Source organism: Ammospiza nelsoni, chromosome 4 (assembly GCF_027579445.1).
Source record: "Ammospiza nelsoni isolate bAmmNel1 chromosome 4, bAmmNel1.pri, whole genome shotgun sequence".
Taxonomy (NCBI): domain Eukaryota; kingdom Metazoa; phylum Chordata; class Aves; order Passeriformes; family Passerellidae; genus Ammospiza; species Ammospiza nelsoni.
Window position 1 is genome coordinate 19630308 of NC_080636.1, and position 24341 is coordinate 19654648.

The 24341-nt window shown below is 43.9% G+C and overlaps 1 protein-coding gene across 1 annotated transcript in view; it reads left to right on the plus strand.

The window, feature by feature from the left end:
* FGFR3 (fibroblast growth factor receptor 3) overlaps window positions 1-24341 on the plus strand; it is a 55172-nt gene that overhangs the window by 16341 nt on the left and 14490 nt on the right. Inside the window, exons 3-7 of the mRNA XM_059470996.1 lie at window positions 4609-4872; window positions 9153-9206; window positions 15074-15243; window positions 19880-20003; window positions 20420-20610. Coding sequence (XP_059326979.1) covers window positions 4609-4872; window positions 9153-9206; window positions 15074-15243; window positions 19880-20003; window positions 20420-20610 — 803 coding nt within the window. The remainder of the gene's footprint in view (window positions 1-4608; window positions 4873-9152; window positions 9207-15073; window positions 15244-19879; window positions 20004-20419; window positions 20611-24341) is intronic.

Below are 24341 nucleotides of genomic sequence, written 5' to 3' on the forward strand. Positions count from 1 at the left end.
TGGTTCTGTGATTCTGGGAAATAATGGAGGCAAACCCTTTTTAGATGTGATTATCTAAAGACATATTTTTATATCACAGTTTAGACTTCTGCAGATACAGATATTTTGTTTTTGCAGTATTTTATTTCTGGGTGTGAGCCCCACTGAGCTGGGGAGATAACCCAGCACAAACACTTTGGGAGGTGATACTGCTTCAGCAAAGCATCCTGTGCTGCTGTGGTTGCCAGAGCAAGCCCCTTCTTCGCAGGATGGCTGCAGCCTGGCATGGGGAAGTGTGGTGCAAGAGGGCTCCTGACCCAACAAGGGGAGATGAGCTGGGGAAGAGAAAAACCAGAAGGTTTTATGTAATACTTTTTATTTTATAAATAATAGAAAATATGTACATGTACACATTTATATAATATCATGTAAATATTTGATATATTTGCTGTGCCAGGCTTTTGGGGTGACAGGGCCATAGCCAGACAGGAGTGTTCCACCTCTGGCACCATCACATCTGTGCAGAAAGGAGGGGAATCTGTGCCCTGCATAAAGCACTGCCAAATATATATAAATATATATAAATATATATCAATATAAAATATACATAAAATATTTATGCAGAATATATATATTTATACATATATAAATATATATTTATATATAAATATATATTTTAATAAATATATATTAAAAAGATATATATATATATGTGTGTGTGTGTGTCTGTATGTATGTATGGCGTGGTTCCTGTGGGGAGGTGACACTGATGCCACTTGTCACTTTTCCTGGCTGCTTTTTAGATTCAGACAGATCTTAAATGAGCAATGTTTGATAAGGTAAGTGTTTTATTTCCCTTTTGGGAAGTTTGCTTTTCCCAGTGCAGAAGCCCCAAGGTGAGGTAGGGAAATAACTCCATCCTAAGAACAGACACACAGGTATTGTGAAAAACACTGAATATTATCCAGTGGGTGAATAATACTCAGTTAACACAGGTAGGACACTTATTTAGAATAAAGCAGGGCTAAATAGACAGGACACAGTGCTGGTCTGAGTCTGGAGACAGTGTACAAGCTTTTTGCCACCATGGCTGTGTTCATCCCCCTCATGCTGGAGGTTTTCGTATACCTCCAGCAATTATCCACCAGCTTGCTGGCTGGGACCATGGTCCTCCTGGGAATGGGGTAACAAACTCAACAGGAGAAAGCTCTGGCATGGCTGTTGCTCTCTGATCCTATAATGTGTCCTGTCACGGTGGATTTGGTACCATAAAATACATAGAACAAGAAACAATTTCAGATTAACCTGACAAGAGAAATGCGTGGAGCGCTGCTGTCTCTGTGCTTGTTAACGTGCCAAATACAGCTTGTCCAGCTTGAAAAGGGAAAAATATGATCTGCTTAGAACTGAGCCTTAATCCTTTCCAGCACTGGGCTGTGGAGCAATGCTGGAGAGCCTCTGGGGGTTGCTGGGGTTCAGGGTGGGGTGAGGAATCTCCTGCGGGTGGTACACAAGGTGTTGTGTGCCTCAAGTGCTCTGTGGGGCAGTCCCAGTGTAGCCTGAGCTGTGGTGGATGCTCCCCTGCTGCAGGATGCCCACTGAGGGAAAAGGATGGTGGTGATGGGGAATGCATGTGCCCCACCAGAGCAGTTCCTCTGGACACTCCCCAACACTTTGGTGTTTGGAAAAGTAGGGCTGTGGGAAGTTGTTACAGGGAAAAAAATCAAAGGTGAAGAGAAAGAAATTTTCTGGAGCCAGAACCCAGTGCCCTTGGGACATGGGAGCATGGGGCTCCCTCACCCCTCGCTGTGAGCCTTTGCAGCCCAGCAGCAATCCTCAGCAGTATGTGGAGATAATCCCTGACACCCAGGAGGGCATCAGGCGGCCTTGAGGTTGGCTTGGATTTTTCACCCTCCACCTCTTCCTCGTCCTTTTTTGCCTGAATAAAAAATAACTTGGGAGCTGCATGCGTTAAAACCAAAATAAAACATTTCCAGGCTCAGCCAGAAACAAGTATTGATGTCTGAAAGGAGCAGACAGCTGATGGAAATACTGACACACTTAAGTACTTGGAGCTGTGAACCACACAGAAAGTGAATTATTGCTGGGATGAGCCAAACAGCCAAGGAGATGAAGTATCTTATCCTTATAAGTGAATACATAGAAAAGCATTTCAGCGTTGCTGGGCCAACTGCTCCTCATTGTGGAAGGTGTTTCCAGCCAGTTGCTGCCTTTTTGCTCCTCTGAACAGCTTAAAAATGGTCTCTTTCTCTGTAGTGTGTTTGCTACGAGCAGTGATGATGCTGTGAGTGCTGATCTCCATCAGAGGCATCTCTTGGTGGTTCTCAAGTCATTACTGCTTTGACTAAACTAATAATTAGTGGAGTTTTAGTCATACCTTGGGAGCCCGCAACCCAGTTTGCCTCTTTCTCAAAGAGCCCTTTAAAGCTGCAGATGTGTTATTCAAGTGTCAGAGCAGGCTCCTGTAGCCCCTACATGGGTTAACTCCCTGGTAATTTATACTTGTGTGTCATGGTTTAATCCTGTCTGGGAACTCAGCCCCACACTGCAGCTTGCTCACTCCAACTCTGAGGATGGAGGAGAGAATTGGAAGAGTAAAAGTGAGAAAACCACCCATAAGGGTGGTGACAAAGGCAGTCTAATAAGAGAAGCAAGGGCTGTACACAGAAGCAAAGCAGAACAAGGAGTTAGTTCTCCACTTCCCCAGGGCAGGTGTTGAGCCCTCCCCAGGACAGCCAGGCTCCCTCATAGGGTGACTGAGAAAGATAAATGCCACCACCCCAAAAAATCCCCCTTCCTCCCTCTTGCCCCAGCTTTATTGCTGAGCATGGTGTCATGTGGTCTGGAATATCCCTGGGTCAGCTGGGCTCAGCTGTCCTGGCTGCGTCCCCTCCCATTTTTTTATAGCTGGAGAGTTGGCTTCAGAGGGGGCAACTTCATGTCTCCTTCATGTCTCCTTCATGTCTTGGTGTGTCTGGTTGAAAAGGTGTTGGAAACACCAGGCACATGGAGCTGGAGGGTGGGAAGGAGGTGCTGGACTCTGGCCACCCTGTGGGAGATGTGAGTTTTGCCTCCCTGCTTTGAACTCCTGCTGTTTCAAGCATGAAAATGAGACTGTCTCTGCTTTCAGATTTATCTTGTACTTGAAAGCTATATAAGGAGTGAGAGTAAAAATTGGTTCTCCAAGGTCACAGTTGGCAAAGTGCTTAAAAGCGTTTGAGTGCCCATTTAAATACTTTGTGGAGATCTCTAGTTTGGGTCCTGTTTATTTTTTAAGCCATAAGTATATAAACAAAAGTTTGAAAAACAGTTAACAGAAGTGAGATTAAGACCATTTGTAGTGTTCTCCTTTTAATTCACTGCTACATCTACCCTGAGATTGTTCCCAGTCAGTACAAGTGAAGTCACTAGAACCAAACTTTGCATCACAACATCTGCTGGGGAGATTAAAGGTAGATATGCCAAAATCAAGTTGTCAGAAACAAGAGGTGCTGCTTCATTCCACAGAAGAAGCTTGAGACTTCAGTCCATTTTCTGAGTCTTACTTTCCCCTTCATTCCAGCATTCCCTCTATACACTTAATAAAAATTTTTTGTTGCTTTGTCATTAACCCAGGTTCATTATGGTTTTTGAAAAAGAGTTATTTCCTTTTAAACAGCTAACCAGTACAGTTTGGGCTGTGCTTAGTCTGGGCTTGTTCCTGTTCAGTGGGTTTATAATACAAAAGCCAAAATATACAAGGCTTGATCGTCTGGCAAACAGCTTTGGTAGAACTGTGTTTAGTGTGGAGGGCTTGTACAGTTGTGTGGGGTTTGTTTTCCAGTAGATGAGATTAGCAAGAGGTTCCATCAAAGTTAGACCAGTACTCAGTTTTGAAAGTGCAAAGCTGTCCTCAGGACTTTTTAATTTAAAGCCAAGGTTGGTACCAGTGAAAAAAATTCTCATAGTCTAGAAGAAGGAAGAAAAAACTTGAACATTTAAACCAGAATATTTCTTGACCATATTTTCCCCAGAGATTTATCCCAGTTGGGAAGAGACCATGGATGAACACTTAAATGTAGTAATGAGTGCTGGTCTGATAGCAAGGAGATTCTGCATGGAGCTTCTTTTTTATTTACTAAGAGTGTATGCTTTTTGGGAAAAATTTTATTAAAAGGGAAAAAGCCCCAATGCCCTAAACCTCTGGCTGTATGAACACCACAACATTCTGGCCAAACCATAAAATATTTGAGTTGGAATTGCTGCCATGGTATGAGGAAAGGTTCTTTGTAATCCCAGTGAGTGTGGGCTTTGCCTCCTGTGAGACAATACCTCCCATGAAATACCACCTTTTCAGGCTCTCAGAATCCTTTCTTTCTACCCTGCAAGGCTATTGACTGCAACAATTTTATATTTTGAATCTTTACGTTCATACAAGAATAAAAACACACATGACAAGAAGAGAAAAGCAATACATTTTTCTCTTATAGCCTGTGGTAGGCAAGGGGAAGGTCTGGGCACGTGGAAGCATCAACAACAGAGCAAATACAAGATGTGTTTCTTTTTTAAACACTCTATCCCTGACACCTGTTCTTATTTATTTATCTCCGCTTCTTTCTCCCTTTGCAGAATACTTGAGGAGCGAGACCGCCTTTCTGGAAGAGTTGGTGTTTGGAAATGGAGATACCATTGAACTTTCCTGCAACACCCAAGGCTCTTCTGTGTCTGTTTTCTGGTTTAAAGATGGTATTGGAATTGCACCTACCAACAGAACTCATATTGGACAAAAACTGTTGAAGATAATCAATGTGTCATATGATGACTCAGGGCTGTACAGTTGCAAGCCAAGGCATTCCAATGAGGTCCTGGGAAACTTTACAGTCAGAGTTACAGGTATGTGCAGAAATGCAGCTGTTTCAGTGGCTTTCTATATTTTTTTTTTTTTAATTTTTGCCCTTTCACATGTTCAGCACAACTGGTGGTTTGTGGTGTTTGTCTTTCCTTGGAAGGTCTGTACCTCCGTGGTAACTCCTGACAGTGATTAGACTGGCAAAACAAACCAATTTGTATGTCCATACCAAATGCTTGATGTTAATGCTGAGAGAGACTTAGAAAGGGTGATGGTCAGATTAAACCTCAGATCCCCCTTAACACTCAAATAGATGCAATGCTACGTGTGGCTTTGAAGTTTTTTGTGAGTGAGTGAACTGTGGCTCACAGGGGTTAAATGATGTGTTCTATGTTATGTGACAAATCAGTGGCAAAGTTGCAAAGTTGCATGCTGGAAGTTCCTGAAGGCTGTTTCTCTGTTGTAGCTGGTAAATCTCTGCCCTCCATCACAGTTATCACAAATTGCTAGCTTGTTTTAGAGGTAGCTTATCTGTAAACTGTGTATATCTGAAATACATGCTTCGTCAAAGTTACTTACTGGGATTCATACATTGCAAACAAGTGCTGTGTTAGCAAAGCACATGCTGTCATTTGCTTGGCCATATTTTTTGTGATGAGGACAATAGAACAGAACAGCTACAAGCTGTCCAAGCTGGATCATTAAACACAGAGTGCCAGAAAAATCTGTTGTTTCCAGATAGCTAACCACCAAAACAAAGGTCATTTTCATGATTTCAGGCGGGTGCATTGGTAGGTGGATCACTGTGAGCAGATAGAAACTCTCCTGATCAAAGGTTAAAAGCCTGAATTTTCAGGAGAGTTCGCCCCTTTGAGATCTCAGGTTTTGAAAACTTTGATTTGCCCTTAAACTGTTGGAGCTCTTTCAAGAATCCTTGAATAGTAGGTCCTTTCTCCAAAAGTTGAGCTCCCTCAAAAAGTGAGAGTCTCTGTCTGAAAACCAAACACAGAGATGTTTGTGATTGTGAATCACAACCACTCCATAGAGAGCTTTCTTGTGCAATAGGATTTTGTGTGAGAGAAAACCATCATGAGAATAAAAGCTCGTTTCACCAAGCCTTCAGCAACATCTGCTTTTTATTGAGCGTTACTGGAGATTGCTGTGAATGCTTCAAGGTCATATCAATTAAATGGTTAAAGAAGTATTTGGCCCTTAAAAGGCTTTCTTTAACTAGGTACGATTATTGGAGCTATCCAGCAAACTGCAGGTTGTTAGAAATGTTACTCTCTCTTTTTTTCCTAAGTGACATGAAAATGCTTTTGAGTTCAAGGGGCAGCAGAGAGGCAGGAGAGGGCAGCTGGTTACATGCTCAAATGAAACAGCTGCCAGCCCCAAAAGTTTGTAAAGTGAGAAATTGTTTTTAATAGTGGAAGGACTGATAATCCTCTGCTTTTAAAAAGTTTAAGCCCCTGTATTTTTCCTCTTCACTAATAATAGCTAATAACAGCTTAAGAACTAGCGAGTAACCTGAACCTGCTTTCTGACAACATTATGAGTCTTTGATTCTATTAGCCCACTGTCATTACCACCAAAGTGCTGGTAATGTGGGAGCCTCCTTTTTAGCTGTCAGCAGCACTTGTTTTAAACTTTGAAGCTCTGCTTTATGTGGCAATAGTGGCACCTCTCATATACTCAGATATTTCTTCATAATTAGTATTGATTGCTCAGCGTGGCACTGCAGAGGTGAGATTGGGATCAGAGATTTGTGGTTTGTGTCCCCAGTTCTTAAAGGTAATGCCAGCAATTAGCTCAGGTATCTGGTCAGGTGTTCATGTGGGTATCTGATGTTTGGGGCTGGAGTTGTTCTCTGCATTAAACTGGTTTAAAGCTGTACTAACAGACTGGAATTGCTCTGATCTCTCTTCTTAAGTGAGCAGAGCTAGACTAAGTGTGTTTGGAATAGCTGATCCACATACAAGTTCCATTTGGAGAATGCTTCCATGTCCTAGGGGCATATGAGGATTTCCTACACAGAGCCATGAGACAAACTGATTGTGCTGCAGGGGATGTTTGATGCTGGAAGCAGAGCAAGTAGATGCTGGAGCTGGCATTCAGGGGCTGAGAACCAGGCTGATTAATAATAGCAGGATTTGATCTCTTTAAAATTCCTCCCTTGACAGACAAGGGCTTGAGTGTTTTGCTTGTTTACAAAAAGAAACATACTGTCCCCTAAAAACCTGAGCACTTGGAAAGGATTGTGTAGAGGCTGCGTGCCCAAACTGATATCCAACCTTTTTGGCATGAAGCTCCATTTCTGCAGCCATTTCATGCACAGAACAGCCTTTGGATTTAGTGGCTGAGCAGCACCCCTGTGATGAGCCTGGACTGCAGGCTGGTACCAGCAAACAGAGCTTTCAGAATACCCAAGGCCAAGCATTACAAAACAGGTGACTGAACAAAGTCCCTTTTCATTCATAATTAAAGCCCTTTTGAGCAGTTCTTGCCAAAACTTCAACAACTTCTGCTAAAGATTATTCGTTTAGTAAATGATGAACAAATAGCTTATAATTTTTAGTCACCTTTTAAAAAATGTGAAATTTTAGTAACTTGAATAGGACAGTAGCTATGAATATGGGCTATTTGGTCTTAAAATCTAAGCTGCACTTCTCATCTTAAGAACAAGCAAAGTCAAAAAACTTCCTTAAACCTTGTGAAAGTGATTTGGTATTAGTTTAAAAATTGATTCTACTCCTCTGGTCATGATGGATTCATTGGAAAGCAGAAGTAAACTATAATCATGTGTTAATATGTGGGTAACCTAATCTGAGAGCAGAGCTGAGAAGGTGCTGATTTCTCCGTCAGTGCTGGTGGGGATTTGGCTCAGTTTCTGCCTGACTTGAGTAAACCTGCTGGATCAGCCAGAACATCCCCTTCACTTTCAGCAAGCCCCATGGCATTTCCCTAGTTCTGCTGCCAGCAGGACCTCAAGTGTGGGTTTGCAGTTAGAGACGTGCTTGGAGTCGTCCTTGAGGCTTTGCCAAGGAGAAGGTGCAGAGCTCCATGAGCCCCTGCAGACCAAGGCAGGGAGATGTTTCCTGTGTTGCTGCTCTGGATGGTGAAAATGCCTGGGAGGCCATTCCAGATTCTGCAGGGAAGAACTATTTGTTGTTAGCTTTCCTTCTTTTTCCCTTCTTTTATCCCCTCCCCACCTTTTTCTTTCTCCATTTTTACCTCTACTGTGCTGGTCAGAAGATAGTAGAAAACTCAAGTGCATCTTGTAATGAAGGATGTTCTGCCTGGCTTGATCTGAAACAGCTCCTTACATTTCTGGCCACATATTGAACCCTCATAATGTTTCCTGATTTCTAGTGTTTAAGGCCAAGTTCTCTTACCACTGTCTCAGAACATAAAGGCTGCTGGATTACTACCATTTTGCCTTTATTTGAAAGAAAAATTCCTGGAGATTATGTAACAACAATGATGCTAAATTTTCCAGATGCTGAACTGTACTAAGCTAAACTGTGTAAACTAAATCAAACACTAAGCTGCTGTTTGATAATGGCATTTACATTTACAGTAGTCAGTTGATGGGGGGAAGAGGAACTGAGCCTTCATTGTGGACAGCTTGGAGAAGGTGAAATGTTAGACCACATTAAAAGAAACACTTCAGAATGTTTTGGAGAGATACAGATGGAAAATTCCCACCTGTTTACCTGTATTGAGTTACAGTCTTGAGGTGCCTCTGTGGGAGGAATATAACTGAAGGGAACTGGAATAGCCATCAAAATGTTGATGGAGAGAGGTTTAATTGCAAGAAGGTCAAAAGTTTTGGTCTTAGTGTTTGAACAAGGAGTTAATGAAGGGAGGTGTGGCAGGAGGATATTGAGTTAAAAGAAAAATGCAGGGAAAGTGAATTTGAAATGCTGACCTGCCATTTTGCGACATGGTAAAATAAAAAGTCTTCAGAGTGAATGCTAGAGGGAAGGAACAAAAAAGCAGTCAGAGAGCTTGTTCTGCAAAACAAAATTTTCCAGTTTACAATTCCTTTTGTGTTTATGAGGCAGAGAACATTTCACAGGGAGAAGTATTTGACATTGGACCACGTTTTCAGAGCGCTGGCAAACTCCTGACACCTCTCTCCCAGCTGAGACAGCTCCTGTGCAGTTGTGCCTGGCCCAGCAGCACCAGAGGGCTGGGCTGGTGGGGCTGCAGGGAAGGGTGAGCCACCACTCGGATGTTCCTTGTGTGACACCAACAGCCTCATCCAGCTGTGTCCCCACGCACCATCCTCCTTCTGCTTCACTCCTTTCTTGTCTCTTTCCAGATTCCCCTTCGTCAGGTGATGATGAGGATGACGATGATGAGTCAGAAGATACAGGTAATTAATTTTTCTGGGATACAGAGGCCTTTAGTTTGCAGAAGCTGTGGCTCCCAAGCAGTGCAGCTCATCTGGGTGTTCACACACAGCAGCTTTTTGTTGAAAAATCAGTGACCTTAGGATGAAAAAACGATGAATGAAATTTATCTAAAAATTTAGAAACAGCTGACAGAATTATATTGCTGCCGTGGAATCCTACTGTATTTTGAAGATTTGATGCTGAGAATCTGAATAGATGGGTAGTTACAAATTCTCCTTGCATGTTAATCCAGACAAGCCCACTTACTATATATATATATGTATATATACACAATTGTTTTACTGCACTAATATTACACCAGTTTTATACCATTTCAAACATTGACTGCTGTACTTTTAACTATTCTGATTCTGGTCCTTACCAGCATCTTGACAGGAGTCAGAGTACAAAACAAAGACTAGCCAAGGGCCAAATTTACTGATGCCATAAGTGAGAGCAGCCTCTTTGACTTTATTGGCTTTTTCTTTCACTCCTGTGAGGAAAAGAGTCCCAGGTCAGTGCTTGGTGCTTTCACAGTGAATCTCTTTCAATCCCAGTGCTGCTTTCTTTAAGTGCAGTAGCATTAATCAGGATCATTACAGGCTTCAGAGGTGTTAGTGCTGGGTTTTATTCTGCTCTTTGTACTTCTGCAGAGTGCGCTGCCCATGTGTATGTATTTTTAATAAATAAATGTCTTTGCATTTGAACTCCCAATCAGCTATGTGCATTGGCAGAAGTTCAACATGACTGGAAAATCTCTCCTGCCCATAACATTGCACATGCAGGACTCTGTCAAACAGATCTGCCAGTGCAATGAGTTAATACTGCTGTGTGAGCAGTGTGTGGACATTAATGGTGAGTTACAGTGCCAGCAGACCCATCAGCAGCAATTAGTGGTTTTCTGATAGCTTCTAATTAGGGGCCAAATCCTGCCGGGTGACAGGCACCTTTGCAGAGGTGCTCAGGGCTCCTGGTACCTGCTGAAGAATGGTACAGACATAGGGAAGGTCTGGTTTGGTCAGGATTTTTTCCAGCTGCAGAGCAGCTTCTGATGAGGACAACTGATTGTTCTGTACAGTTTTTTATGTGGTTTGCAGAGAACTCAATCTCTTAGCAACAGGTATCACAAAACATCAGCTGGCTTATGGTACAGAAAGATGTTTTTCTTCACTGGAAAGGAAAACACACATTTCAACTCATGTATTTATAGCCTGTTTTCTGGGTCTTCTTGACTTTGAGGCTGTCTCTGGTTTTAGACCTGAAAGTAATGGCTGGCTTTGCTTAAAAGTCTCATTATAAAAAGTTGGATTCTCTTCTCCTTTAAAAATGGTTGATTAGGTTAATGCGTCCGTGTGGTTCTCGTGGTGATGTTTTGTGACACAGGTGTGCTTTGTGTTGCTTTCTTTGATGTCAGATCCTCCACTTAACTCTCAGAGATCTCCTGAGTGTGGGGAGCTGTGCTGTTAACCCTGGTACCACCACTGGCAGGACATCCCACCAGGAGCAGGGGCTGAAGGACCATCCCAGGCAGGCACATAAGGTGTAGCCAGTGCCATGTTCTGTGAACAGCCCCAAGACCCAAGTCCTCTGTCTCCTGTGGCAAAAATGTGCCCTGCTGATAGGGTGTGTGAGACACAGCTGTGGTCAGTAGTTAGAGGAGGAAAGGCAATAAATGCTTTCATGCAAAACAAAAATACCACGGACTTACAGGATGGTTAGGGTTGGAAGTGACCTTAAAGGTATCTTGTCAGTATAACTGATACTGTTTCATATTTAGGGGGAGGCAATCCAGCCTGGACTGGCTCACTGAGTGTTGCCACGCTGCATATCACTGACTAAAATCCTTTTGTCCTGGCCCCTTGTGGTGCTAAGTTACTTTTCTGGCTTGTGTTACTCAAGAGAGTTTCTCATCCTCACATAGTGGAGAGTTCAGAAAGCTGATTCCAATAGCATCATGCATTTGAAGCCAATCTGGGTAATTTTAAGGGTTGGTAATACCAAATTCTGTGTGGAGTGCCCTGCTCTGCTCACTCTCAGCTTCCTCTCTGAAGGGCAGCACAGAAACAGGGCATCCTTTAGGGATGGGCAGCAGAAAAGGAGAAACTTCTGCAGCTTCAGATCAGCTCGTTTGTTGCAGCCTTGTCTCAAGCCGTGATCCGCGTTTGCAGAAAGAGGCTTTCTAATACCTCTGTTCTCTACAGCTGTTTTTCCTGGCCCTGAAACAAAAACAAAACTCCCTTTTCACACACTGTGCTTCTGCCCCAGTGCTCCCTACCCCTCTTGTATCTGTTTGTTTGGGGCCCCCACTGCGCAGCCCCAGCACCTTCAAAGAGCCCCCATAATCTCCAATTAAATCTGGCTCTGTCCTCCGAGGCGTCAGCTGGGGAAATTACACAATTAGGGTTGATTCTGTCTGCCACAGAATTTGGTGGCAGCTCCTAATTGCTAAATGAGTGCTTGGCTGTATTAATTATTCCAAGTATTGCTCTCAGGTTTTTTTTAATTGGTCATTCCAGTTGGATGGGTGGCCGGTGTCTTTGACGAACAAAACGGACCGTCAGGCTTAGTGTTTGATGATGGGAAAGGGCTGCTGATAATGTTTGGGGGTCCCTTTCTTTTTTCCACACCTGCACATGCAAAACCATTGCTAGTAATTAATTTACAGAGAGCTAGTCTAGAAAATTTTCCTGTCTTTCATCCTTCCTCTTTTCCCGCTCCCAAAACTCTCTGGAGCTTTGCTTGAAAAGAAGAGTTAGCAACATTTTCAGGCCCTTAAAAAGTGGTAATGAAGGGACTCCGAGGGCAGAGCAAAGCAAAAGCAGGGTTGTTTTGTTCACTGCTCCTGCAAGTGAGAACAAAGGCACTGTTTTCAATGTGTAGACGCTTTCTTCCAGTTCCAGTTTGACTTGAGAGCAATGCCCTATTTGAGTCTTGGCACAATAATCCAGGGGTGCCCAGCCCTGGCAAGCCCTGAATCTTACAGAAGAGCACTGAAACAAGGGAAAGCACTCAGGGAAGAAGTCGTGTCTAATTGCAGCAGGCAGGAGTGAATCCTGCCTTTGCTCCATATGGAGAATATCCCCAGCTGGAAACTTTCCTGGGCTCCATCTTGCTCCTCTCTGATGTCTGATAGCAAAATTCCCTTTGGCTTCAGTGACTACATTTGCAGCCAGTGGGTTGATGGGTCTCCTGTGAGACTCAAACTCATCTTTTGAATGAAAAAATGTGATAAAATGTCACCCTGCAGCACATGCAGATGTTTTGTAAAAGGGAAGAACCCCAAAAAGCAAAAGGAGGAACCTGGTCCTGACCAGGTGACCATGTGATGTAATTATACCTCCATGCCTAGATGATTGTCACCAACACCATAAAATGGGATTTCTTGTGGGCAGATACATTAATCAAACAACAGGACAGGTTATTTGGCTGCCCTCTGTGGCAATGGCAAAAGGGGGCTTTTCCATCCATGCCTGGCCTTTGCCATACCTCTCCCCTGTAGCCCTGTTAACCTCTTGTAGCATCCCCAGAAAATAAAGGTGCATTGCCAAAAGGAGGCATTTGGCCAGAAAATGGCCCAGGTGTCAGAAACCAAGGACCAGCATGGGTTTCTGGAGCCCTCTCCTCTCCAGCCTTCCCAACACCACCCCAAGTGTCCTCTGCGTTCACTCCCCTGTTACTGCCTGGGGATTTGCCCAGTCTTTGCTTGGTTTCTGCCCTTTCTTCATGCTATAACAGCACCATCCTTTTACCATCAAGACCTGTTCTTTCTTTAGCAGTTGCACCCTCTCTTCTAACATTTCATGGAATATTCCCCATTTTTGTGCAGTTCTGCCATGTGGAATGGTAGATGGCTGCATGATGTCCCATTTTAGCTCACTTTATCATGCAGTACTTCAGGCCTCCTGGATGTGCTGTGTGTTCACAGCAAGGTTTGTGGCTGGGATTTTCCAGGGCCATGGGAATTGCGGGGATTCCTCCTTTTGCTGTTGTTTGTGCCAGCCATGCTTCTGCAGGATCCTGGCAAGAAAAGGGCCTTAAGCAGTTTCGTTATTTGAAACGTGAGGCGTACGCGGGATGTGCGAGTGCCGATCCCTCTGATATGTGGGGCTGACTCTGATAGCATCACACTGTTGTGCAAGGCAGGCTGGGGGCACATTCAAACCCTCAGTAGTGGATTTCCCTCCCTGAGATGGTGTTACTGAAGCACCTGTGTCCAGCCATCCCACTGCAGAGCTGGGAAAGCAGATGGGACATGAGGTGTGCCCAGCAGGGCTCTGTCTAGCACATAGAGGGGCATCCTGGATGGAGCTCCTGGCATCCAGTTCCTCATGGACTTTGCAAGGTGGAGGAAACATAGGGAGAGTGTTGGCAGGTGCTGAAAACCAATGGGTGCATGTTTTGCCTTGGCTGAGCAGTATGACCTTCCCTGCAATATCCTTGGAACTGGAATGCAGCAGGGAGCCTGCATGGGGGACAATGGGGACTTACACCAAGGTGGGGTCAATCTCTGACTTACTGGAGTTGTAATGGGGTGGGAATCATGCAGCCAAATGCATCAGAGAGTGCTGGAGAAAGGGAGCAGTTCCCATGCATCTCAAAGGGATGCAACAAGAGGGAAAACTGTACACGCTTGTCATTAAGCAGGGAATTACAGGGGCTTCAGAGTAGCACTGAGATGGGGCTGTGATGCTGGCTGGTGTTTCTGAGCATTGTCGCCACTGCAGGAGAGGCTGCAGCAAGGCTGTCCCAACAGCTTTGGTGGCTGTCATGTTCTCAAGGGCAGTTCTTGGAGGACCAATGCCTTCAGTTTGTCTTGGCCAGAGGCACATGTGCCTCTGCAGCAGGTGCTCCTTGTCGGTGAGATTTTCCTACCCAACTGGAGGAGATGCCATTTACACTCCTTGCGCCCCTTCTTGCTATTTGCAGCCCAGACCCTGCCTGCCCCATCTCCCTTTGCTGTTGGTGTGGAGCCCAGATCGGGGGGGCTGGATATGGCCCTGGTGTGGCAGGGGAAACACAGCATGTGCAGCTATGCAGTGTTGCCTTAAGCAGAATTGAAAGCTTGGAAGGCTTTTTTTAAAAAACTTTTTCTTTCTTCCCAGCATAATGAGTTTGCCGCTGCTGCTGCCTTAATTTGGAGTTAATATGTAATGTTTGTAACACAGCCAAGGAACATAGCTGTACTTGAGGCAGATTATAAAAAGTATCTCATGCTAACACTGGTGTTTTAAAATGTATCCCTGTTCAAAGGTAACATGAATCTTTAAAACTAAAATCACTTGTACTTAAAGAACATAAACACGATAAACCAGTTTGGTACTGGCGCGTTTTTTTTCTTTCCTTCCCTTAAGGAGGCTACACTACATTAGTACTCACTGAGGAGGAACATTTTCCAGTGCACTCAGCTCATACATTTTGTCTGCTCCCTTGCTGGCCCATCAACATTCTTTTACAGTTCTAACATCTTTCTGCTGTTTATGCTTCTTGGCTACCAATGTCCCAAAGGTACATCTGTATCTTTTTACACACTGAGACGAGATTCTCATCCTGATCTGGGATAACTCCACTTGTTGATTTAAAAGGAGCCACTTTAGATTTATACTGGCATTACCAAGACAAGAACCTGGTCATGAACCTTTCATCGCAAAACTGAAATGCAAACACCCTCTCTATGTCAATGAGAGTCATTTAGCTGGAAAGCATTTCTGTGTCATTTATCTTAACGGCAGCAGGTAGCAATTTAACTGTCAATCTGCACACGCCAAAGACTCCTCAAATGCATCTGCACACCAGCTGATATCCTCTGCTGCAGAAACGGGCCTGTTCAGCTTGGTTTTTCCTTTTTCAGGTGTCCCCTTCTGGACCCGGCCAGATAAGATGGAGAAGAAGCTGCTGGCAGTTCCCGCCGCCAACACCGTTCGCTTCCGATGCCCGGCGGGTGGAAATCCAACCCCTTCCATCTACTGGCTGAAAAATGGCAAGGAGTTCAAAGGGGAGCACAGGATTGGGGGCATTAAGGTAAGGTCTTGGTTTGGATCTCAATTTTTTTTGTTGTTTCTACCAACTAGAAAATTGTATTGCATATGGGTAGTTTTAAGAGCACTGTCCTGAGTGTGTAGAAATGAAGGTGGTCCTTGCACTCTTTGGAATTGCTTGGCACCAAAAGTGTTAAAAAGGGCTGCTGTCCTTTGGGATCAAAGGCTAATTCCCTCTGAGTTTGTCTATAGTGGTCATTCAGGGGAGTAGGTAAAAACGGGGCTGGGTTTATGGTTGCATTGTGAACAGGGATGAAAAAGCAGGAGCAGAAACTTCTGTCCTAATTTCTGGAGATGAGCCCAGTGCTTTGAGATGTGTTGGACCAAGCCATAGCTGCTCCCAGCCCTCAAAGAAAACCTATTCAGTGTCCTTTGAAGGTATAGGAAAGACCTCACCAAAGAGCTGGATCATCATGCTGGTAGTCATTAACATTCTTGTGGTATAAATCACTGACCCTTGGTCAAGTGTTGGATTCCCTTGTTGCCAGAGTAATAGCATCTGCTCCTTGGCTGCTTTCTTCTTCCTGCTTCCTTTCTACCATGAGGTGTTCTGGAAAATGCTCTGGCTCATGTTTACAGATAGAGCTCAGAGATGCAAAACTCCACCGCAGTCAAATTATTTAATTAACCAGAAGTCTCTGTGCTACTTTATATGACGAATTATGGCAAGATTTTGAAAGGAAAATCAGCTTTTCTCACATTTTGCTGCTGTTGTTATTATTACTTTGTCCCCTTGAGGTCACAGTCCAACTCTTTTTTTCTGGTTTTATTTGGGGACAATAAAACTGCTGTAGCTCATTATAGTAAAATCATCATAGCAGGAGGGACTCTTGAGCAGCAACTTTTGCCTGCACTCTCCCAGCCCTGACATATCCCTGGACTCTGCTACTAAGGAGAGAAGGTGCCTTGTAGGAAGGCACCTTCATCAGAACTTGGAATAGCTGTGTGCTGATGCCTGCCACATTCGTAGTGTTTTGAAAGGGGACTGGGCATGCAAAGTGTGCCATGCTCCAGAAACCAGAGAGGGGTTCAAAAAAAGTCCCCCTTCCCCACAGTTCTGGGCTGTTTCTTTCCTGTTAGCTCAGACCTGTTCCTGAAAGAGCCTTTTGTGATGGCTTCAGTGAAGCCTTTAAAGCTCTTTCCTCAGTCCGGTCCCTGCTCCAGTCTGGATGAGGCTGAGAGCACGCTCAGGTTTGGATCTTCTGAAAAGCCATGGAGGGTAAAGAAGTGGGGAGGCAGCTCCTGGGGGTAAGCTGCTCTTCAGCAGATGACATTCACAAAGCACAAGCATCTTTTACTAATTGCAGGCTGTAAGGATCATCCTGAAGTGTTTTCAGGCTTGCGTGCACCATTCCAACAGCTTTTACCAAACTGTGTCACATCAGCTGCACTAAATTATGCCTGCAGGAAAAAAATCTGAAGTTGAAAGCAATTCCCCATCCCACTTTCCAGTAGTTTTAATCTATCTTTGAGTTTAAATTGACACATTTCATCCTCCGAAACACAGTAGTGAGTTTTTGGCATCACTGTGCTTTGTTTCTCTGGGGGCACCTTCCAGCAACAAGTAAATGCTTAAAAGAGCTGTTGAAGGCAATGTCAGGACAATTACAGGAAGATTGGTTTAAGCTCCCTGTCTAGGTGTAGTTCTTTGTCCCATTCTTGATATAAAGACATCTTTCTCTGTAATTTTCCTTCCTTTATTTGCTTGCTTTTGGCCATGAGCCACAGATATACATAATCTAGTGTAAATCTCATCCAGTATAAATATACTGATAGATATCAGCTGAGATTTGAACCAGAAAAGGGGATTGAAAACTTGCTTGGTATCTCATGTATTTAAGATTTAAATTCCCTGTTACAACTTAACTTCATAACAGGATTAGGCAGCTTGAAAAGAATGGGCAAGATCCAGATCTGGCAGAGTTTGGTTGGCTTGCTTCATCTCGAGATCTGGTCTTAACTCAGAAATCCTTGAGCTGGGAATGTTCTCATTTGTTTTCAGTGTGTGAAAGACTTTTAATGTTGATTGTGAGAAGTCTGTTGTCAGCAAATAAAGCTGTCCAGTCTTCCACATCTGCCCCTTGCACATAGCATTTAGATCTGTGTGACTGGCCAGTGTAAAGCTGGCAAGAGGGAAGGGTGAGTGTTGAAAACATGATAGGCAGGCTAACCTGGTTTTGTTACAGTTCATTCTTAACTGGTAAAGGAAAGAAATTCATATGACTTATCATATGAAATTTCCCAAAGAGCATTAATGGTTAAATCCGTGTTGGAATCTCTAATATTGTAAGCCTGTGTGTGTTAAATGACCCTAGAAGGGAAGATTGAGGGGGAGGGGAGATGGAGGATTATCCCTTCCCCAGACCATTGCACTGACTTGCATACCTGGCAAACACGAGGTTCCAAGTGTGTCTGTAAATGTGTTTGTTTCACAAGGAGCCAAGAATGACGACACCAAATAAACCAGAGGGATTTCCAGTATCTCACCCACTTGATTAATGCCTGCACTAAGTCACTTCTAGTGTTTTATCGAGTGCAGTGACTATCCTAACATGAGAATTACTATCTTTTGCCAAAGGCTTTCAAAACTAAAAATGTCTTCCCAAGTTTCCAAACAAGTTCTGTGCACCCAGGTTCTTCTCTATTCAAAGTTCCATCACAAACCTGGCGAAGAGAAGTTTTTGGAAGTGTCATAAAAGTGTCTTTGAAAGTGCATCCTTTGTAAAACACCTAATTTGGACCTGGTTTTAGAATATAGGTCAGACTAGGGAGTCATCCATATGTCTGGAGCCCCATTTCCTTGGAGTAGCTCCTGGGGGTTCCAGATGCAAACATTTTGCAATGCTGAAAAGAGGATTCAAAGAAGCCTTTAGACAGAACTATGAGACATGCCAGTGTGGAAATGAGCCACTGAACAGCCACAAATTTGCATTGAAACTTCCCTGACAGTCTGGTGTGTTCAGCTGTGGGCTCGGGGTCCAGGCTCTGTTCTCAGAGCTTCTCTCACTCTGTAATTTCCACACAGTTACAGAGATGCAGCAAGGGGGATGGATGTTGCTTTACAAAAGGTGAGATGTTGGTTCTGCTCCTTCATTGAGCTCCTCCATTTGTGCCATCCTGGGTGGGCAGAGGTGCAGTCAGAGCTGACCAGACATCTGCCACAGCTGAGACGTCTATACAAAATGTTTGGCCACAGCCTCCTGATACCCATACTCTAAAATGAAAAGAAATGCCATATGCAGTGTTCTGAAAAATGGGGTGCTCAGCAATGCTTTTTTCAGGGCTGTAGAGGTCTACAAATTGTTAAAATGACATTTGCTTGCTTATCTTGCAACTAAGCTGTCTAGTCTCCTATGGTTTTAAACCTGCTCATTGCAAAGTTCTGGCTTTGATTGCAACTTGGCCCTCTTTGGAAAGCATGTGGATGCAATTTATGTGTAGCAAAAGAGGTTAAATGACTTCATATTTGAGTTCACCTGCTGCAGCAAGAAATCTCCAGAAGCAATTACACCCTTGTTTTTCTCCATCAGCTCCTGACATTCTGTAGTGCAGCATTATTGTAAATCTCCTATTTCTGTGTCCTTGGGGTCACCTTCAAAATGTTTAATAAAATTAAATGTTCTGCTTTGGGCGGCAGAAGGCATCAAATTAATATCCAGAGATTTGGAGAGCTTTCATATGCTATGCACCCTGAAGTCATCTTTGTTACTGTTGGTTGCTTTCTGTATTAATTCAAGATTTGCTTTCCATATTCATTATTTCCTCTATAATCATTAGAAACAAACGTTCTAGCTGAGATCACAGGGCAGCAGGTCAGGGTGGAGACAGGGGCTGTGCTTTCCCTTCTGCTACTGAACCACCATCAGTTCTGGACATGAGCCACATCCAGAAAACCAGCTAGTATAAAACTTGGTGCCAAAATAGAACGGTTGGCCAAGCATCCTAGGGACCAGATTAGAGGCTGGACATGTTTGTTCCTGTTTTTTAGAGGGAATTCAGGAGACTAACTCAGTTGAGAAACCTGTTTCTGTTCAGACAAATGCCATAACCTGTTGCCTCCGGAGCACACACATTTTAAAATACAGCTCAGAATAATAAAATATATAAAATACATAAAATATAGATCCTATATGATGCCTGTTGAAGTCATTATCTAGTGGGAGGTGCCACATTCAGTTGTCAGCTGGCTTTGTTATTGTGATTATTGTGGAAACATGGAACTCCCCATTGAAATCTCAATGTGTTACATTGTGTTGCATCATTTTTGCATTGGTCTTAATGCCTTTTCTCACTAAGACTTGACAGAATTCACAGAATCACTGGACTGGAAGAGACGTTAAAGATCATCGAGTCCAACCCATGCCCTAACGTCTCAATTAAACGATGGCACCCATGGCCACATCCAGTCTTTTCTGGGATGGTGACTCCACCACCTCCCCGGGCAGACCATTCCAGAACTTTATGGCTCTTTCTGTCAAAAACTTTCTCCTTTTCCTGTAATTAACCTTATACACGGGTCCTTATGATGTTCGGGCTTCCTCTGGGGCCCGAGTGTGTGGAAGCTCAGTGATTTTTCATTGGTTTGCAAGGTCTTTAAGTGTTTTGATTTCTTCTCCCAGCTGCGCCACCAGCAGTGGAGCCTGGTGATGGAGAGCGTCGTGCCGTCAGACCGAGGGAATTACACCTGCGTCGTGGAGAACAAATATGGCAACATCAGGCACACCTACCAGCTCGATGTGCTAGGTGAGACCCCTCTGCTTTCCCTCAACAGCTCATCTGTGGCTCTGTGGAATAGCTGCCTGATAGGATATGGGGAGCAGGAGCTTGGTTTCTTTCCCTAAGTGTTGGATTGTGTGTCTTCTAAAACCAGAACAAGCTTCTTTTTGGCCAACAATTTGGGCTCACATCTGTGATCAGTAAATTACTTAGTGGGTCTGCAGAGGGCCAGAGAAGGAATGGGAGGGCTGAAATGCCACCTCCCTTCCCAGGTGGTCCTTCCCCATCTGGCTTGAGAAGCCCTGGGTAGAGCAGTGATCAGGACACCCTAATTTGTGCCCTTTCCCCTGAAAAGCCAGAAGATTAACATTTCAGAGGAGAATACTTGCTGGGGGAAAAATAAGGCAAGTAAATTAGGATTTCCCCTCTTTTCTGTTTTTCAGAAAGGTCACCCCACCGACCAATCCTGCAAGCAGGGCTCCCTGCCAACCAGACTGTGGTGGTGGGGAGCAATGTGGAATTTCACTGCAAGGTCTACAGCGATGCCCAGCCTCACATCCAGTGGCTGAAACACGTGGAAGTCAATGGCAGCAAGTACGGACCCGATGGAACCCCCTATGTCACAGTGCTGAAGGTTGGTACAAGCTCCTCCTTCTCACCCTCAGGGCAGTCCTTCTGTAAGCCTGCCCAGTGGATTGCTCTTCTTTTTGGAGGGGATACAGCAAAAATGTCCTGAAATCGATATTCCAAACTCTTCTGTTTGCCAGAGATAACAATACTACTGTGGTGGCACAGATAAGCAAAGTTGTAAGAGCTGAGGCAATTGTGAGAAATGCAGCCTAATGAAAGAGCTGTCAGATTGCATTTGGCCTAAAATTGTAAAAATACCCTTTTTTTTTTTTTTCCACAGCTTCAATGGAGGTATTTTCAGGGTTTATTAAAATAAAAGTCTCCCAACTAAAACACATTCTTCCTTTTCCAAGTAAGCACATTGCAGCATGCACATACCAAATAATGCTGAACTACCAGCACCTGAGAGCCAATGTAATCTTGTTCCAGCCACTAAATTTGTGAACATTGCTGTTATCAATGCTCAGAAAAGCCTTTTTTTTTTTTTCAATTGAGCAAAAAGTACATAGCAAGACTTTACTTTGTTAAAATGCTTTCTTGAAAGGCAACAAAGCCAGGGGATTTGGTTCCCCTCAACCAATGTAAATATAAAAGCAGGGAATAGGGAGTGAGAAGCACATTGGACTTCTAAAATACTTAAAAAAAAAACAGTTAAAGGCATCATGTGGTGGTTTTTATTAAAATATATAGAGCCAAATGGAGTTTTTCTGGCTCTGCAGTTAGTGCTGAAAGCAGATTTTGTATATGCAGCTTCAAGCTGAGGCTGTCCTGTGTGTGGACATTCCCTGTGCACATCCTGCTGCACACACCCCTCTTCTCTTTGTATGAAGTTTGAAAAAAAAACAACCACCACTTATCAGACAGTATCTACAAAACTGTAACGCAGCCAGATACATTATAATAAAAGCCAGAGACCCTGGAAATAATTACACAGATTGAAATAACAGATTGGTTGGAAGGAATGGTTGGAGACAGTTCTGCAGGACTGGCAACATGTGCTTCTCGCGAGCTTAGAAAACTTTTTATTCCTCGCCACCTCTCCAAATGTGTTTGAATTATGCATATTTGAATTTCCCCCTGGTTTCACAGCCCAGCACCAAGCTCTGAATAGCTGGTTGTGTCACATGCCATCTCATATAGTCTCCGAGCTCCGTGTGTGGTCCCTGTGGGATAAAGTGCTACCTTTTGGAAGTTTGCGAAGCGGCTGTGAACAGTGCCTTGTGTCACAAGCACAAGCCCCCATTTTGCTTTACTGTGGCAGAGAACATATAAATAGTCCTTATAAACAGTGTTTTAAAATTAAGTTGGAGCAGCACCGGGGTGGGTGGGTAATTAGAATTGCCAAATACCTCCTCTTCTGTGGACGGCAAAGGCTCCGCATTCCTCGAAGGGGAGCACAGGCAGGCGTTTGAAAGCACAAGTTTTGTTTGGTTTTATGTTTTTTTGCTGAATAGGACCAGCACACGTCTATTTACTACTTCTGGTTAATCAGGAATGCTTTGAATTGTGTTAATGCCGGCATCAGCGCTGGGGCACGGAGCATTTCCATTTTGGGATGCATCTTTTGTGCGCCAGTCCTGGGCCTCCACAGAGCTGTGTCAGGCCCAGCTTTGCAGGGATTTTTTTTTTCTTTGCCTTTTTAAATGTGGTGTGCTTGTTTTCTATATGTAAAGATGTGATAAAATGATCTTGCTGTGGTCTCAGGGCTGTCCATTGGTGTTATGGAGCTGTTTCCCTCATGCCAGGCAGTGCTGCTGCCTTGCCCCAGCATCCTGGCAGGGCAAGGATGCTGTTAACAGACCCCCTGCCCACAGAACTGCTCTCTCCTGCCCTGGGAGGGAGATAAGGCTTTTTTATCAGCCTGCCCTTCCCTCCTGCTTTCAGGAGATTTTGTGGAGTGTAGGAGCTGCTTTGGGGCAGTTTAAGTGTGGGGAATATCCCATGCTCCGTCGCAGCAAGGGAGACAGAGAGGTGCCCAGCATGTGAAATTCCTCCCCTACATCTAAAGGGGAGGGTGAGGGGGTGTCAAACCCCACCCAAGTCCAGATGGATAAGTTGAATGCTGTACTTTCAAACCATTTTTCAAACAGCCTGACAAAACCAAGCCATCACCTGCATCAGTTCCTGAAAGCCTGAGCTAATTTGTGATCAAAGAAAACCCCTTTTTCTTTGCAGAAGAGCACTAAATGCATTCCAGTTACAGAGGGGGGCTGGCAACACTGTGCCCAAGCTTTGTCAAAAGCTAAATAGTACATTCTGCATTGAAACATGCCTGGTTTTATTATAAACAAGGCAGCAGCAGCAGGCAGGCACGTTTCCCCACTAGTCAGGGCAGACAGACTTGCACGTAAGCCTTGGAGATGAGCTCAGGTCAAAACTGGTGGTGTTGGTCATCAGACATGGACACTGGGGCTCCTCTCTGGTGCCTCCTCTGGGTTCAGTTCCTAATAACCTATCAGAGCTAGCTGCCCCAATGATTTTAATGAGCTGCAAGTCATATTGGAAGGATCAGGCTTGGAAACGAAAGGCATCAAGCCTGGGCTGGAGAGTGTAAGACCAAAACAGAGAAGACATTTGCTTTATTTTCATTTCCAGAACTGAAGCTTCTTCTGAAGCCACTTAAAACAGTTATGCATTTTCAGCCAAAATAAAAACAACTGTTTGGTGTTTAGGGAAAAAGCTGGTGTGCTGTTGTGGCAGCATAGAAGAAGAGAAATAAACCCATTGCTTAAAAGTCTGAAGTTTGTTTGATTTATGTACACCACTTTATTTAGTAAAGAAGAGGCTCCTATAAGCAGTGGAAAAAATTACAGCTAATTTCTGAAAGGCAAAGTCAGCAGCAAGTTTCAGACCGCCACTGCTTATATTTTGTTTCCAAATTCTATTTTGGAATCTGATAATTGAAACAGTATTTGCTGAGCCGGGTTGCAAACAAAAATCTCTGCTTTAAGCCCTCTCTCTGGTGCTCCTGTCTGCGGAGTTATTCAGAAACCATGAGCCTTTGAGTGCTGTCAGATGGAGAAGGGGCAAACTGGTCTGTTTTTACAAAAAAATGGCATGTGTGAAGGGAAGGGAGTTCACCTGCAGCTGGTTTGGGGGCCAAAGGCAGCTTCTTTTCACCAGCCAGGTGATGGGTGAGGTGTCCCAGCCCAGCGTGAGCCGGGGATGTCACCACAGCCGTGCAGTCAATCCTAGCTGATGTAGGTGCCGTGCAGCTATTGTTTGGTTTACTGAAGTTCAGGTTTCTGTCTATTCCTGCAGTCTTGGATCAGTAAAAACGCTGAAGCCGATGCTAACCTAAATCTGTTCAATGTGACAGAACAAGATGAAGGAGAATATCTGTGTAGAGCCAACAATTTCGTAGGCATAGCCGAAAAGCCATTTTGGCTCCACATTCGCAAACCAAAACCAGGTAAACCACAGACTCTGTCCCAAGGCCCTGGCAACTGCAAGAATGAGCTATAACATTTTTAAGAATCTAGTGATTAAAATTACTATTCATTTTGTATTATACCCTGTCAACTGACGCTGAATGGCTTTATCTTATTTTCTTGCTAATTTTTTTTTACAAGACTGTAACGCCTATACAGCAATTGCCATGGAAAAATTCCCACAATAAAATGACTGTCAAATTTTCCTATCAACTTTTCATACTTTTATTCCTTTCCTTTCCTTTCTTTACAATTGAGTGCTGATAACAGAATTGCATGTTAATGACCTGTGATGTTCCAAGCT